Genomic DNA, 12,822 nt, shown 5'->3' with positions numbered 1-12,822 from the left:
CGTACGCAGAAGTCACTGTCCACCAATGTTCTCAATTATCTTTATCTGTCTACTCTCCCGTGACAGGTGTGGGAGATAGACACAGGCCGGCTGGTGTTGAACACATCCGGCAGCACTCCGGTGTTCTCCGCCCGGCCGTTGGAGCCGGATAGGAACTACAGGGCGAGTATCCATGCCTACAATTCCCGAGGTCGGACCAGCCCCACCAGACTCCACTTTCTCACACTCAAGGAAGCTGAGATGCACAAAAGTGAGTCCCTGGTTTGAGGTTCCTTGACTCCCTCAAAAACAACAAGACACACATACACACACACACACACACACACACACACACACACACACACACACGCAAGCATTGTTCTATGTAACCAAGCTGGAAATAATACCTAAGATTATAACACAGTGGAGCATGTTTGTCATCAAATTCTGTCAGAGAATTTGACGGAATTTGCTGTCGAATGCTGTTGCCAGGGATATTAGCTGTGCTCATCCAGCTGTAGCTAACAAGGTGGCTTAGTTTAATTGTCTCCTCGTCCCTAGGAGCGGTAAAAATAAATAAAATATAAACACATTTTCACTCATTATATAATTCTCTGAGAGTTCATTCCCCTCTTATATACGATAAAAGATATATCACTGGTTATATTTTCTAATATATTTTTTAAAGTTGTTTTCATATTATCTTTTTATATCTAGTTTTGTCACGAAGAATATAAATATCATCATTTATATCATTAAATATCATCAGTTTTGTCACGAAAAATATTATATCATCATTTATATCATCAAATATCATCATATATATCATCAAATATCATCATATATATCATCAAATATCATAATTTATATCATTAAATGTCATCATTTTGTCACAAAAAATATTTATATCATCATTTATATCATCAAATATCATCATTTTGTCACAAAAAAATGGTTAATATATGTCTTATGTTGACCAGATCACACACTAGAAAGTGAAGGGACGACGACGTTTCGGTCCGTCCTGGACCATTCTCAAGTCGATTGTGAATGTCTTATGCTGTCTGCTTGACGTGTCTTGGCAGGTCTGCCGTCGATGGTGGAGCCGTCACCGCTTGTGCTAATCATGGGCGTGGTTGCGGGCGTGCTGGTGGTGGTGGGCGCCCTCCTGCTGGCCATCTGGCTGGTCAAAGAACGGAGGACACACGCCCATAGAGACACCACCGTCACCCAGATCGTTCTCAAGGACAACAATCCGGATCTGTTGAGTAAGTTGATCGTTCGTGGATTCGTGTCTCGATCGCTGCGTGACGTTGATTGTATAATGCACTCATTCCACAAAGGTTTTGGTGTGGGGTTTCGAACCCAGGCGCTGTGTGTGTTCCCAGACGCGCTCTAGTCAACTGAACCACGACATGGTGTGTATATATATATCTGGTATATCAAATATTCATTTAGTATATCACGATATTGTGTTTTGTGTGTGTATAGCTGAGTGTATTCTCAAGTGTATTTGTAGGTTTGCCTTTTTTTATCGCGTGTAAATTGTTATTTGTTTTAGGTGTTCTGTCGTAGGATTTTCTTCACTGGATATTTGATAATTTATGGATATTAGTCTTTTGTTATATATCCAGTGTGGGTATACTCGTCTCGTTGACACGAGGGGGGGAGGGGGGTTGACACGAGGGGGGGAGGGGGGTTGACACGAGGGGGGAGGGGGTTGACACAACTAGGGGTGAGGGGGTTGAGAGTGGAGGGGTACCCCCCCCCCCCCTGCTCAGGCAGGGGGGGGCTACGCATTAATTAAACATTAATTTTATGAGTCAAACATTAAACAGAGAATTATTCTCATATATATTTATTTTGTAACATTTAATGGCTTAAAGTTACTAACTACTAGCTGTTGCGGTGAACATTTGTCACAACTTGAATGACTCTCTCACACTCTCACTCTCTCTCTCACTCTCTCTCACTCTCTCACTCTCTCTCACTCTCTCTCTCTCACACTCACTCTCTCTCTCTCTCCCTAGGTGTGGAGGCTTCTGAGGAAGGAGCGGCCGTGAGGGTGAATGGCTCCGTCAAGGCGACAGTATATACATCTTCAGGTCAAACTAATGAGGTAGGTGGAATAGACAATAAGGAACAGAGGTTCACCGTGTATTAATGGTACATTTATGCATTCCGTAATACACCGCTTCGTATGTTAATGTATGTATTCACAGTCTAAACAATACAGAAAGTGTATCTTAAATGCAGGCGATGAGTCACAATAACGTGGCTGAAGTATGTTGACCAGACCACACACTATCTGTATCTTAAAGAGTATATCTTATCTTAAAGATATGTGTATCTTAAAGAGAGTGAGAGTTAAACCCTTGGTGATGTACAGGCAGCCAAGGAGCTTTGAGTCTCTTGCAATTCTCAACATTCAACGTGAACATTAATCTATTTATCAACAATTTAGAGTAATCTCTTGCTAACATTTTTGAGTCTGCTTACTAAAAACAAATTTAAGTATATATATACTAAATTTGTATGCAAGCTTACTTAATTGTTCAATACCTTCTAAATTTTTGAGTGTGAATACTGAAATATTAAGGAGACCTTCTTAATCTTTGTAGATTAGATATCATTCTTGCAAGATTGCTAAGTGTAAAGGATTTCTAACTGCTGCTAAAGTTGTGTATTTACTCAAGCTTCGAACTCAGGTTGATGATTGATGAAGATTAAGCCACTCAAGAGGTGGCACGGGCATGAATAACCCGTAGAGATGACTCATGTAGTTGATCTGTGATGCTAAGATGGATGTTTCTCCTGCAGATGTCCAGCTACCAGAGATACGACGAAGATGCTGCCTCCCTCTACGGCTCGTCCTCTCCGGAGGCCACGGAGAGGACCAGGCTTACCTCCTCCTCCAACTCCTCTTCCTCTAAGGGCGGTGGAGTTGGAGGAGGAGGAGTAGTCCCGCTCGGCCGGACTGGAGGTAATATAGGAGTCAACCTCCTACGAGGAGGCCTCGGAGGACCCTCCACGTCTGCGGGAGTGGACATCGAACCTGACCTCAGAAGACAGACGACTGTCAGGCTATTCGTCACAAGCAGTCCAGAGGCATCGTTCTGAAGGGAGACAGAAACTAACTACCCTTTTAACCAATAATTAAGAACCTGTGCTTCTCGAACGATGGTTCCGAAGTCTGTGTAGAAACAGTGGATCCACTCAGCAACCCGCCCGCTGAGACGCCCCCAGTTTAAGGCCGGATGGGATAATTATATTTACCATACAAATTTGAGGAGAAGTTAGAGATATCTGACAAGTGATCTTGAAGAGATTTTAGGACAATGGGGGCATTTGTAAATGGGTGTTTGAGGCTGGTAGCTCTCAGGACATCGTTAATGGAAGTGCTCCAGCGCCCCACTCTGTCTGAGTTAGTGGGTTCCAGTCCTCTGCTAAATTCCAGTTCTCAAAGGAGAAATAAGTGCCATATTCTCCTTAACTTGTATAAACAGAAAATGATTATATATATATATATATATATATATATATATATATGTGTCGTACCTAGTAGCCAGAACGCACTTCTCAGCCTACTATGCAAGGCCCGATTTGCCTAATAAGCCAAGTTTTCATGAATTAATTGTTTTTCGACTACCTAACCTAACCTAACCTAACTTTTTCGGCTACCTAACCTAACCTAACCTAACCTAACCTATAAAGATAGGTTAGGTTAGGTTAGGTAGGGTTGGTTAGGTTCGGTCATATATCTACGTCAATTTTAACTCCAATAAAAAAAATTGACCTCATACATAATGAAATGGGTAGCTATATCATTTCATAAGCAAAAAATTAGAGAAAATATATTAATTCATGAAAACTAGGCTTATTAGGCAAATCGGGCCTTGCATAGTAGGCTGAGAAGTGCGTTCTGGCTATTAGGTACGACATATATATATATATATATATATATATATATATATATATATATATATATATATATATATATATATATATATATATATATATTATATATATATATTATATATATATATATATATATATATATATATATATATATATATATATATTAATTACAACGCCAATCAAACGATCAATTATGTTCCTGTACTTTGTAACCGGACGTCAATCTACATATGTAGGTAAATCTTTCTACATATTTTACATCTGTTGGTGTTCCTTCAGGTGAAGAGCCGGATGAGGTATATATGTGTGTTCTTGTGTTTACAAGGAAGGTGAGATGTTCATTATATTCTGTTTTATTTTTTGTTTTAAACGTTGGTTAACTGCTTGAATATGTCACTCTTTACAGGATCAAAATTTTTATGATGTATTTTGAGCATATTTTAAGTTTCGAATATGCAGACTTTTCATAAGGTCAAAGATGGATTGACTGTACATGGGAGTCATGCCTACTGTGTGCAGGTGTATTGATCATGACACTACGTGGAAGACACACCTACAGTGCATAGCTACGGTGAGTGTACGTTCTCATCTTCATATGCAGTGAAGATGACTGTGCTATACCAAGGAAACTGGCTCCTGTGGTCCATACTCCTCATATACATAAACGTTACACACACACACACATACACACACACACACACACACACACACACACACACACACACACACACACACACACACACACACACACACACACACACATTTCATATACATTACAGTTAATATTTTAATTTACTTCGGGGTGTAGGAGACTCGATCCGGCGACCACAAGAGCAGCAGCTCTGTCAGCCACAGAACTGACCAACCACGATACGGAAGGATGCCAGAAGCACCTAATTCCTGCGTGTTCGAGAGGTAACCCGGGGGGAGGCTTGAAGTTCCAGTTGGATAGCAGTTAGTGGTTTCTGGACTCCTTCCTTATCGTACCTGTTCTGTTCCCTGGATAGTTGAGCTTGTATATATATATATATATATATATATATATATATATATATATATATATTGCATAGCACAGGAAAAAAAGCATTGAAAAATAAAAAAAACAATAAAATAGCTTATTGGCGCCGTGTGTGAAGTCACCAAGATTGCTCTCAGTAAATCTCCTCCACTGAATATTATTTTAATTCCGGGTTACGAGGAGAGACGCAGGAAGCTGAGAGAGAGAGAGAGAAGAGAAAGATGACACGAAGGTAATAAAAAAAGCAGTAAAAATATGGGAGAAATGACTAAAAAGACAATAATGAGAGACCAGAAGGAATGCCAATTAACTAAGGAGAACAAATACGGGAGGTAAGATAAGAAATGATGATGATGATAGGAGATAAGATGTAGGGAAGATGGGTTTGCCAGGAGGTACAAGGCATATGTTACTGGGAGCCGGTCGGTCGAGCGGACAGCACGCGGGATTTGTGATCCTGTGGTCCTGGGTTCGATCCCAGGCGCCGGCGAGAAACAATGGGCAGAGTTTCTTTCACCCTATGCCCCTGTTACCTAGCAGTAAAATAGGTACCTGGGTGTTAGTCAGCTGTCACGGGCTGCTTCCTGGGGGTGGAGGCCTGGTCGAGGACCGGGCCGCGGGGACACTAAAAAAAAAAAAGCCCCGAAATCATCTCAAGATAACCTCAAGATAACCTTCTCGCGGTCACAACATCTCCACGTCATAATGGCTATCAATCTTACGCAGGAAAAACTGAAAAAAAGGAGCAACCCGGATAAGTGGATTCGAGTAAGGTATTTCTCTCTGGAGAGCGTTCCTTAAGGCTGTGATACACTGACTGATGTCTCTGTGTGCTCACCGATCTGTGTCTGCAAGAATCCAGACTTTTAGCTCTTGGACCCCCTACGATATACGTGTACACGTATATCGTATTCAGAATTACGTGTACACGTCCTCAGAGAGATCGCAGTGTTATACCTGAGATATACGAGCTGAAACAGGAAGGGGGGGGGGGGTTACATGAGCATTGACTCATGTTACTCCATCCATGAGACCTGTTTATCATGTTAACGAATCCACACACACTAGAAAGTGAAGGGACGACGACGTTTCGGTCCGTCCTGGACCATTCTCAAGCCGAAACGTCGTCGTCGTCCCTTCACTTTGTAGTGTGTGGGTTTGGTCAACATATTTCAACCATGTTATTGTGACTCCTCGTCTGCACATGCTTATCACGTCCCTCGTATCCCGCTCATATCATTGGAACACAAAACATACGTTTCTGACCCTCTTATCGAGCTGATAGTGGAAATGAAAATTTCCACTCTCCTCCCCTGGGGGGGGAGGGGCTCGATGATTGGTTGGCTGGGGTAAGATGAATGTTTATTGGGGAAATGTTACATTACTCTCGTGTCCTGGCACCCAATAGATATATTGTCAATTCTGGCCAAAATTGCCAGCACGAGCAATATAATGTGAATTTTAAAAAACACTGTATGTCTTAAAAACTCTATTCTAGCGCTCTGCGGAGGGAATTTTAAGAGCTTGCTGCTGTGTCTTGACATATATATATATATATATATATATATATATATATATATATATATATATATATATATATATATATATATATATATATATATATTGGTCAACATATATATATATATATATATATATATATATATATATATATATATATATATATATATATATATATATATATATATATATATATATATATATATATATACATATGTCGTACCTAGTAGCCAGAACGCACTTCTCAGCCTACTATGCAAGGCCTGATTTGCCTAATAAGCCAAGTTTTCCCGAATTAATATATTTTCTCTAATTTTTTTCTTATGAAATGATAAAGCTACCCATTTCATCATGTATGAGGTCATTTTTTTTATTGGAGTTAAAATTAACGTAGATATATGACCGAACCTAACCAACCCTACCTAACCTAACCTAACCTACCTTTATAGGTTAGATTAGGTTAGGTAGCAGAATAAGTTAGGTTAGGTTAGGTTAGGTTAGGTAGGTTAGGTAGTCGAAAAACAATTAATTCATGAAAACTTGGCTTATTAAGCAAATCGGGCCTTGCATAGTAGGCTGAGAAGTGCGTTCTGGCTACTAGGTACGACATATATATATATATATATATATATATATATATATATATATATATATATATATATATATATATATATATATATATATATATATATATCGTATTTTTATTTAGTGAGCATATCTATGGAGGTCAATACTTGCAAATTAATATTAATGTTTTTCAATTCATTAGAAAATATATATAAAAAAAAGAAATCTTGGAGCTTGATGTTAATAATTTATGTGAATAAATCTATGATCATTTTATTGTCAAAACGTCGATTTGATGTTCATTTGACGCATTAAACATTGTGGTTGATGACACGCATAATTGAATTATAATAAATGCATTTGATTGAAGACTTAAAGTCAAATTTAAAACAATTTTTTTATATAAGAAGATTCAAATTTAAAATTACATTGATAAATATAGAATAAAAATCCAAATGTTGTGGCATAAGTTGATGTTTATCTTTCAAGGTCAAAAGAGAGAGAGAGAGAGAGAGAGAGAGAGAGAGAGAGAGAGAGAGAGAGAGAGAGAGAGAGGAGGTGGTGGGGGGGGGGGAGCCAGAGGACCCAGACTAAGGTAAAACATCTTTTCACTAACTTTCATGGCACATGACGAACTGAGCCTTAGATTCTTTGTCCTGAGTTTTAGCCTGTCAGCCATACCCATACCCGGGATGATGCCTAGGCTAAGGCACCTATTGGGCACATTGGGTCGTAATTCAGAATGGCTTCGGGGGGGGGGGGTCGAAGTGGTGTGTGTGTGGGGGGGGGAGTGGTCGCTGTTGGGCAAGGAAAGGTGTTACACCTGTAGAGTCGGACTACCAGAAAGTCTTTGATACAGTACCTCACAGAAGACTGCTATTCAAGCTCGAGAGGCAGGCGGGAGTAAGTGGGACAGCACCCGTAAGAAATGTTCACACGGAATACCAAAGGAACGAGGGGACATGGGTGGAAGCTGGAAACTCAGATGAATCATAGAGACGTTAGAAAGATTTCTTTTAGCGAGAGAGTAGTGGAAAAAATGGAATGAACTAACGGAGCACATTGTGAAAGCAAACTCTATTCATAGTTTAAAAAACTAGATATGATGGGGAAGAAAGACAGGAATCTTCGCTTTAAACAACGGGCGAGTAGAAAGGCGGGATCCAAGAGCCAATACTCGATTCTCCAGGCAAAAATAGGTGCGTACATATAAGCCAGCACACACACACACACACACACACACACACACACACACACACACACACACACACACACACACACACACACACACACACACACATACACACACACACACACACACACACATACACACACATAAGGTGTACCGTGTGTACGTCTGAAGATACACACACACACACACACACACACACACACACACACACACACACACACACACACACACACACACACACACATACACACACACACACACATTCCTAGGCTCAGGAATCTGTACACCAGTTGATTGACGGTTGAGAGGCGGGACCAAAGAGCCAGAGCTCAACCCCCGCAAGCACAATTAGGTGAGCACAATTAGGTGAGCACACACACATACACACACACACACACACACACACACACACACACACACACACACACACACACACACACACACACACACACACACACACACACACACACACATAAGGTGTACCGTGTGCACGTCTGAAGATACACACACACACACACACACACACACACACACACACACACACACATACACACACATAAGGTGTACCGTGTGCACGTCTGAAGATACACACACACACACACACACACACACACACACACACACACACACACACACACACACACACATAAGGTGTACCGTGTGCACGTCTGAAGATACACACATATGACTCCAGATGAAGACCAAGACAACGCTGCAAAAGTTTACCATCGTCAGAAATTAATTATCCAGCTGAGCCCGAGTCTTAGAGCCTCCGAGGATGATTTGAATACGCGACGTGTCTAATCCGTCTTCACAATTGTCAGGCATAAAATTCAAATTTCTTGGGATGCTGAAAGTGGCAAATGAGAAAGATTTATCTCATGTATAATGCGTGCGCATCCTCTTGATTTTTCTCTTAACTATGTTTGAATACCAGATGTGTGTGTTGGAGACGAGATGTATATATATATATATATATATATATATATATATATATATATATATATATATATATATATATATATATATATATATATATATATATATATATATATATATATATATATATAGGCTGAATGCAGCCCTACAACGTCACACTGAAACAAAATGGTATTTTTGCTAAAATTGAACAGAAAAACGCTTAATACAATTCTTGACAGGTTGACACAACATATCATTGCTATACTTACTACAAAATGTAAAATGGAGTGTAAAAGAAGTGTAAATTTTACACTACAAGAGTGTAAAATAGATGTTGAGCTCCTCCCAACCACTTGTTTTCTGGGCAGCTCATTTAAAGGTACAAGTCACAGGCCTGTGCTGCCACACGGCATATTTAAAGGTCTAAGTTACTGACAATTGCTCACGTCTTGCCAGCCGAGGTGTTGAGATCACATACACACACACACTTCTGAATAGACGAATGATATGAGAAATAAATGATATCAAAAACATTTTATTTTCCTCAAAAAAAATTATGTTTTTTGCTCTGATAAGATTTATCATAATTGGCTGCTGTTTTTAGTGTTTATAAATGTGTGTGTGTATTAAATTCTATATGATTCATGTTGAAAAGGGCTCGCTTGTCCCATGGCCTTCAAACATCGCTAAATTTAATACTGTAACGGATCTATAAGAGCATGTTTGTATACCCTTGTCAACGCTACACCATTTGTGCTACGGGCTCACCATAGCCCGTGCTACCTGGAACTTTGTTGCTCCAGGTAGCGAATCTTTTAACAACAACAACAACAACAGCTACAGCTTCTCAGTGATTGTAGTGAAGATTGTCATCCAAATGTCTCATTTTCACAGTTGGAGAAGAGCAAGTTTGTTATCGTCTTGATATCACGACTCTTCCAACGGCTGCCATTATAACAAGATATCCGGTTAAGGTACACAGTCTGATCCCAAGGATAGCTCTATACATATCTTTTAATGTCTACCAGTTGTACTTAGTTTCAATGGCAATTGTGTACAAGGCTTCTCTTGTAAAAACCTTTGTAAATATTTATGAAAAAAAATCACATATATATATATATATATATATATATATATATATATATATATATATATATATATATATATATATATATATATATATTTATATATATATATATATATATATATATATATATATATATATATATATATATATATATATATATATATATATACATATGCATATTTAGGTATTTGTTTGCAGGATTACTGACGTATGAACGTAAGTGTACATAGTGTGTGAGACATTTCACTTACTTTAAAAGGGATATAGAATTGTATCTGTTCTTCCAAGTAGTGTCACGTTCGGTTGGTTTCCTAAGACGACGTTTTTACTGTTTGTAATGTGAGTCATAATCATAAAAAAGTTAAAGCATCGTGTATGGGCTAAAATTGTATTTTTGTAAATAAATATTTTAAACGTATGTTGTTGTGTCTCTATTTTTTGGTGGCAGGTCCTTGAGTGTTTTTGCTTTCAGTGACAAGGACAGTGACGATTCTAAATTCTACCCCACATCCCAAGGCCGTTCGGATCTCAGCTCAGCCGTTCGGATCTCAGCTCGGCCGTTCGGATCTCAGCTCAGCCGTTCGGATCTCAGCTCGGCTGTTCGGATCTCAGCTCGGCTGTTCGGATCTCAGCTCGGCTGTTCGAACACCAGCAACACCTCTCAAATGACGAGAACCAAGTAATTTGGCGCCAAAACCTTCTCACTCTCGCTGGAACGTAAATAACCGAACATATTAACACGTTATCTAACTCTTATTAATCCTATTTCATCCTATTTTCATCCTATTTTAATCCTATTTAATCCTTATATTACGCCTCACACATTCCCCCCTCACATCTCCCCTCCTCATCTCCCCTCCTCATCTTCCCCCCCCCTCTCCACCCCCCACATAACACATCACATCTACGACAGGAATCAGAGATAGAAAAGAAGATGGATAGGGTGACGGAACTGGACCTTACAACATGACAAAAGTAACAGCTAAGACATGATCACAACATGCAAAATGCTAACATAAATAGATTGGGGAGGACAAGGACAGACACTTTAAATTGAGAGAAAGTAGGACAAGAGGAGACAGGTGGAAGCTGCAAACTCAAATGAGCCGAAGTGTTGTAAGGAAATGCTCGCAGCCTGAACATTTCTTCGGCTCATTTGAGTTTCCAGCTTCCACCTGGTTGCAAGCAGAATGCTCTGAGAGGAGTTGTGGAAGTTGTGGATTCCTCAACCAGAGGAAGAGTTGTTGAATGCTGTCCTTTTAAACAGCAGAAACAGCAGAAAAACAACAAAAACAGCATAAAACAGCATAAAACAGCAGAAAATTCTCAGAATTGTGGTTTTTCTCTATCTACATCTTCAATGGGAGGTTCAACAACAGTTTTGAATGTGGAATGCTGTCTTTTAGACAGCAGAAAAACAACAAAAACAGCATAAAACAGCAGAAAATCCTCAGAATTGTGGTTTTCTCTATCTACAACTTCAATGGCAGGTTCGACAACAATTTTCAATGATCGAATAGTTATGCTATAACATAGCAATTACCACAGGGCTGGTAGGCGAGGCATAGATAACAATCTCAATTCGCCCTATAGTCACTGATAGGTAAATATTGATAGGTAAGCACCCCCCCCCCAGTCGCCTCACATAACAACCCCCCCCCTTCCCTTCCCTTCCCTTCTTCATCAAATTTTCTCTTCCCTCAGAGCATCGTATAACCCACTAATGGTCTAACACGTTCGGATTTATGTCCCAGCTCAAACTACCATCCCTCTTAATGATCCACCATCTTTAAATGCACTCTTGTTTTACTAACTTTTTCCTCAACTTTACGTTCACAAATAGACAAATATACACACATTATTTTATAGATTTGAAAAACAAAAAAATATAAAATTATATATTTTACACAACACATAAGAACTGAATTTACTATATATCTTTAAGAAAATTGATTCTGTTGGTCTTACTATATGAAATATATTTATGTATACATAATTATATGGTTTATGTACACAAATATACAGATATACACATATTATTTTATATATTTTAAGACAATAAACAAAAATTATTTACAGACGAGGAGTCACAATAACGTGGCTGAAGTATGTTGACCAGACCACACACTAGAAATTGAAGGGACGACGACGTTTCGGTCCGTCCTGGACCAGTCTCAAGTCGATTGTGATGAGGAGGTAGGGACAGGCAATAAATAGGCAAGAGAGAGCTGAGGAGGAAAGTAAGGTGTAGGCGATACTACTATCCCCTACACCTTACTTTCCTCCTCAGCTCTCTCTTGCCTATTTATTGCCTGTCCCTACCTCCACATCACAATCGACTTGAGAATGGTCCAGGACGGACCGAAACGTCGTCGTCCCTTCAATTTCTAATGTGTGGTCTGGTCAACAAAAATTATTTATATTTTTCGCAAAAAAACGAGAATTGAAATCACTATATGTTTAAGAAAATAGATTCTATTGGTCTAACAATATGAAATATAATTTTACTAAAGGTGTCGGGATTTGCTTTAAAAAGGCTGACTTAGCTTGAGTTGAAGTGGATGGAAGGAGAGGTTGCACGTGTCTCAGACCACTACACCTGCCTCCTCCTCCTCCTCACAT

At 39.2% G+C, this 12,822-nt stretch overlaps 1 protein-coding gene across 2 annotated transcripts in view; it reads left to right on the top strand.

The window, feature by feature from the left end:
- The window catches only part of LOC123759537 (nephrin), a 500,550-nt gene extending 497,073 nt beyond the window's left edge, over positions 1-3,477 (top strand). For both annotated transcript variants that reach the window (XM_069335264.1, XM_069335263.1), the window contains 4 exons: positions 67-250; positions 1,065-1,247; positions 2,010-2,098; positions 2,800-3,477. In XM_069335264.1, coding sequence (XP_069191365.1) covers positions 67-250; positions 1,065-1,247; positions 2,010-2,098; positions 2,800-3,099 — 756 coding nt within the window. In that variant the 3' untranslated portion in view covers positions 3,100-3,477. The remainder of the gene's footprint in view (positions 1-66; positions 251-1,064; positions 1,248-2,009; positions 2,099-2,799) is intronic.
- Positions 3,478-12,822: the final 9,345 nt, after the last annotated feature.

This window comes from Procambarus clarkii, chromosome 32 (genome assembly GCF_040958095.1).
Source record: "Procambarus clarkii isolate CNS0578487 chromosome 32, FALCON_Pclarkii_2.0, whole genome shotgun sequence".
Taxonomy (NCBI): domain Eukaryota; kingdom Metazoa; phylum Arthropoda; class Malacostraca; order Decapoda; family Cambaridae; genus Procambarus; species Procambarus clarkii.
Note: the sequence above shows the minus strand (reverse complement) of the source record. Positions and strands in the feature narration are given on the sequence as shown.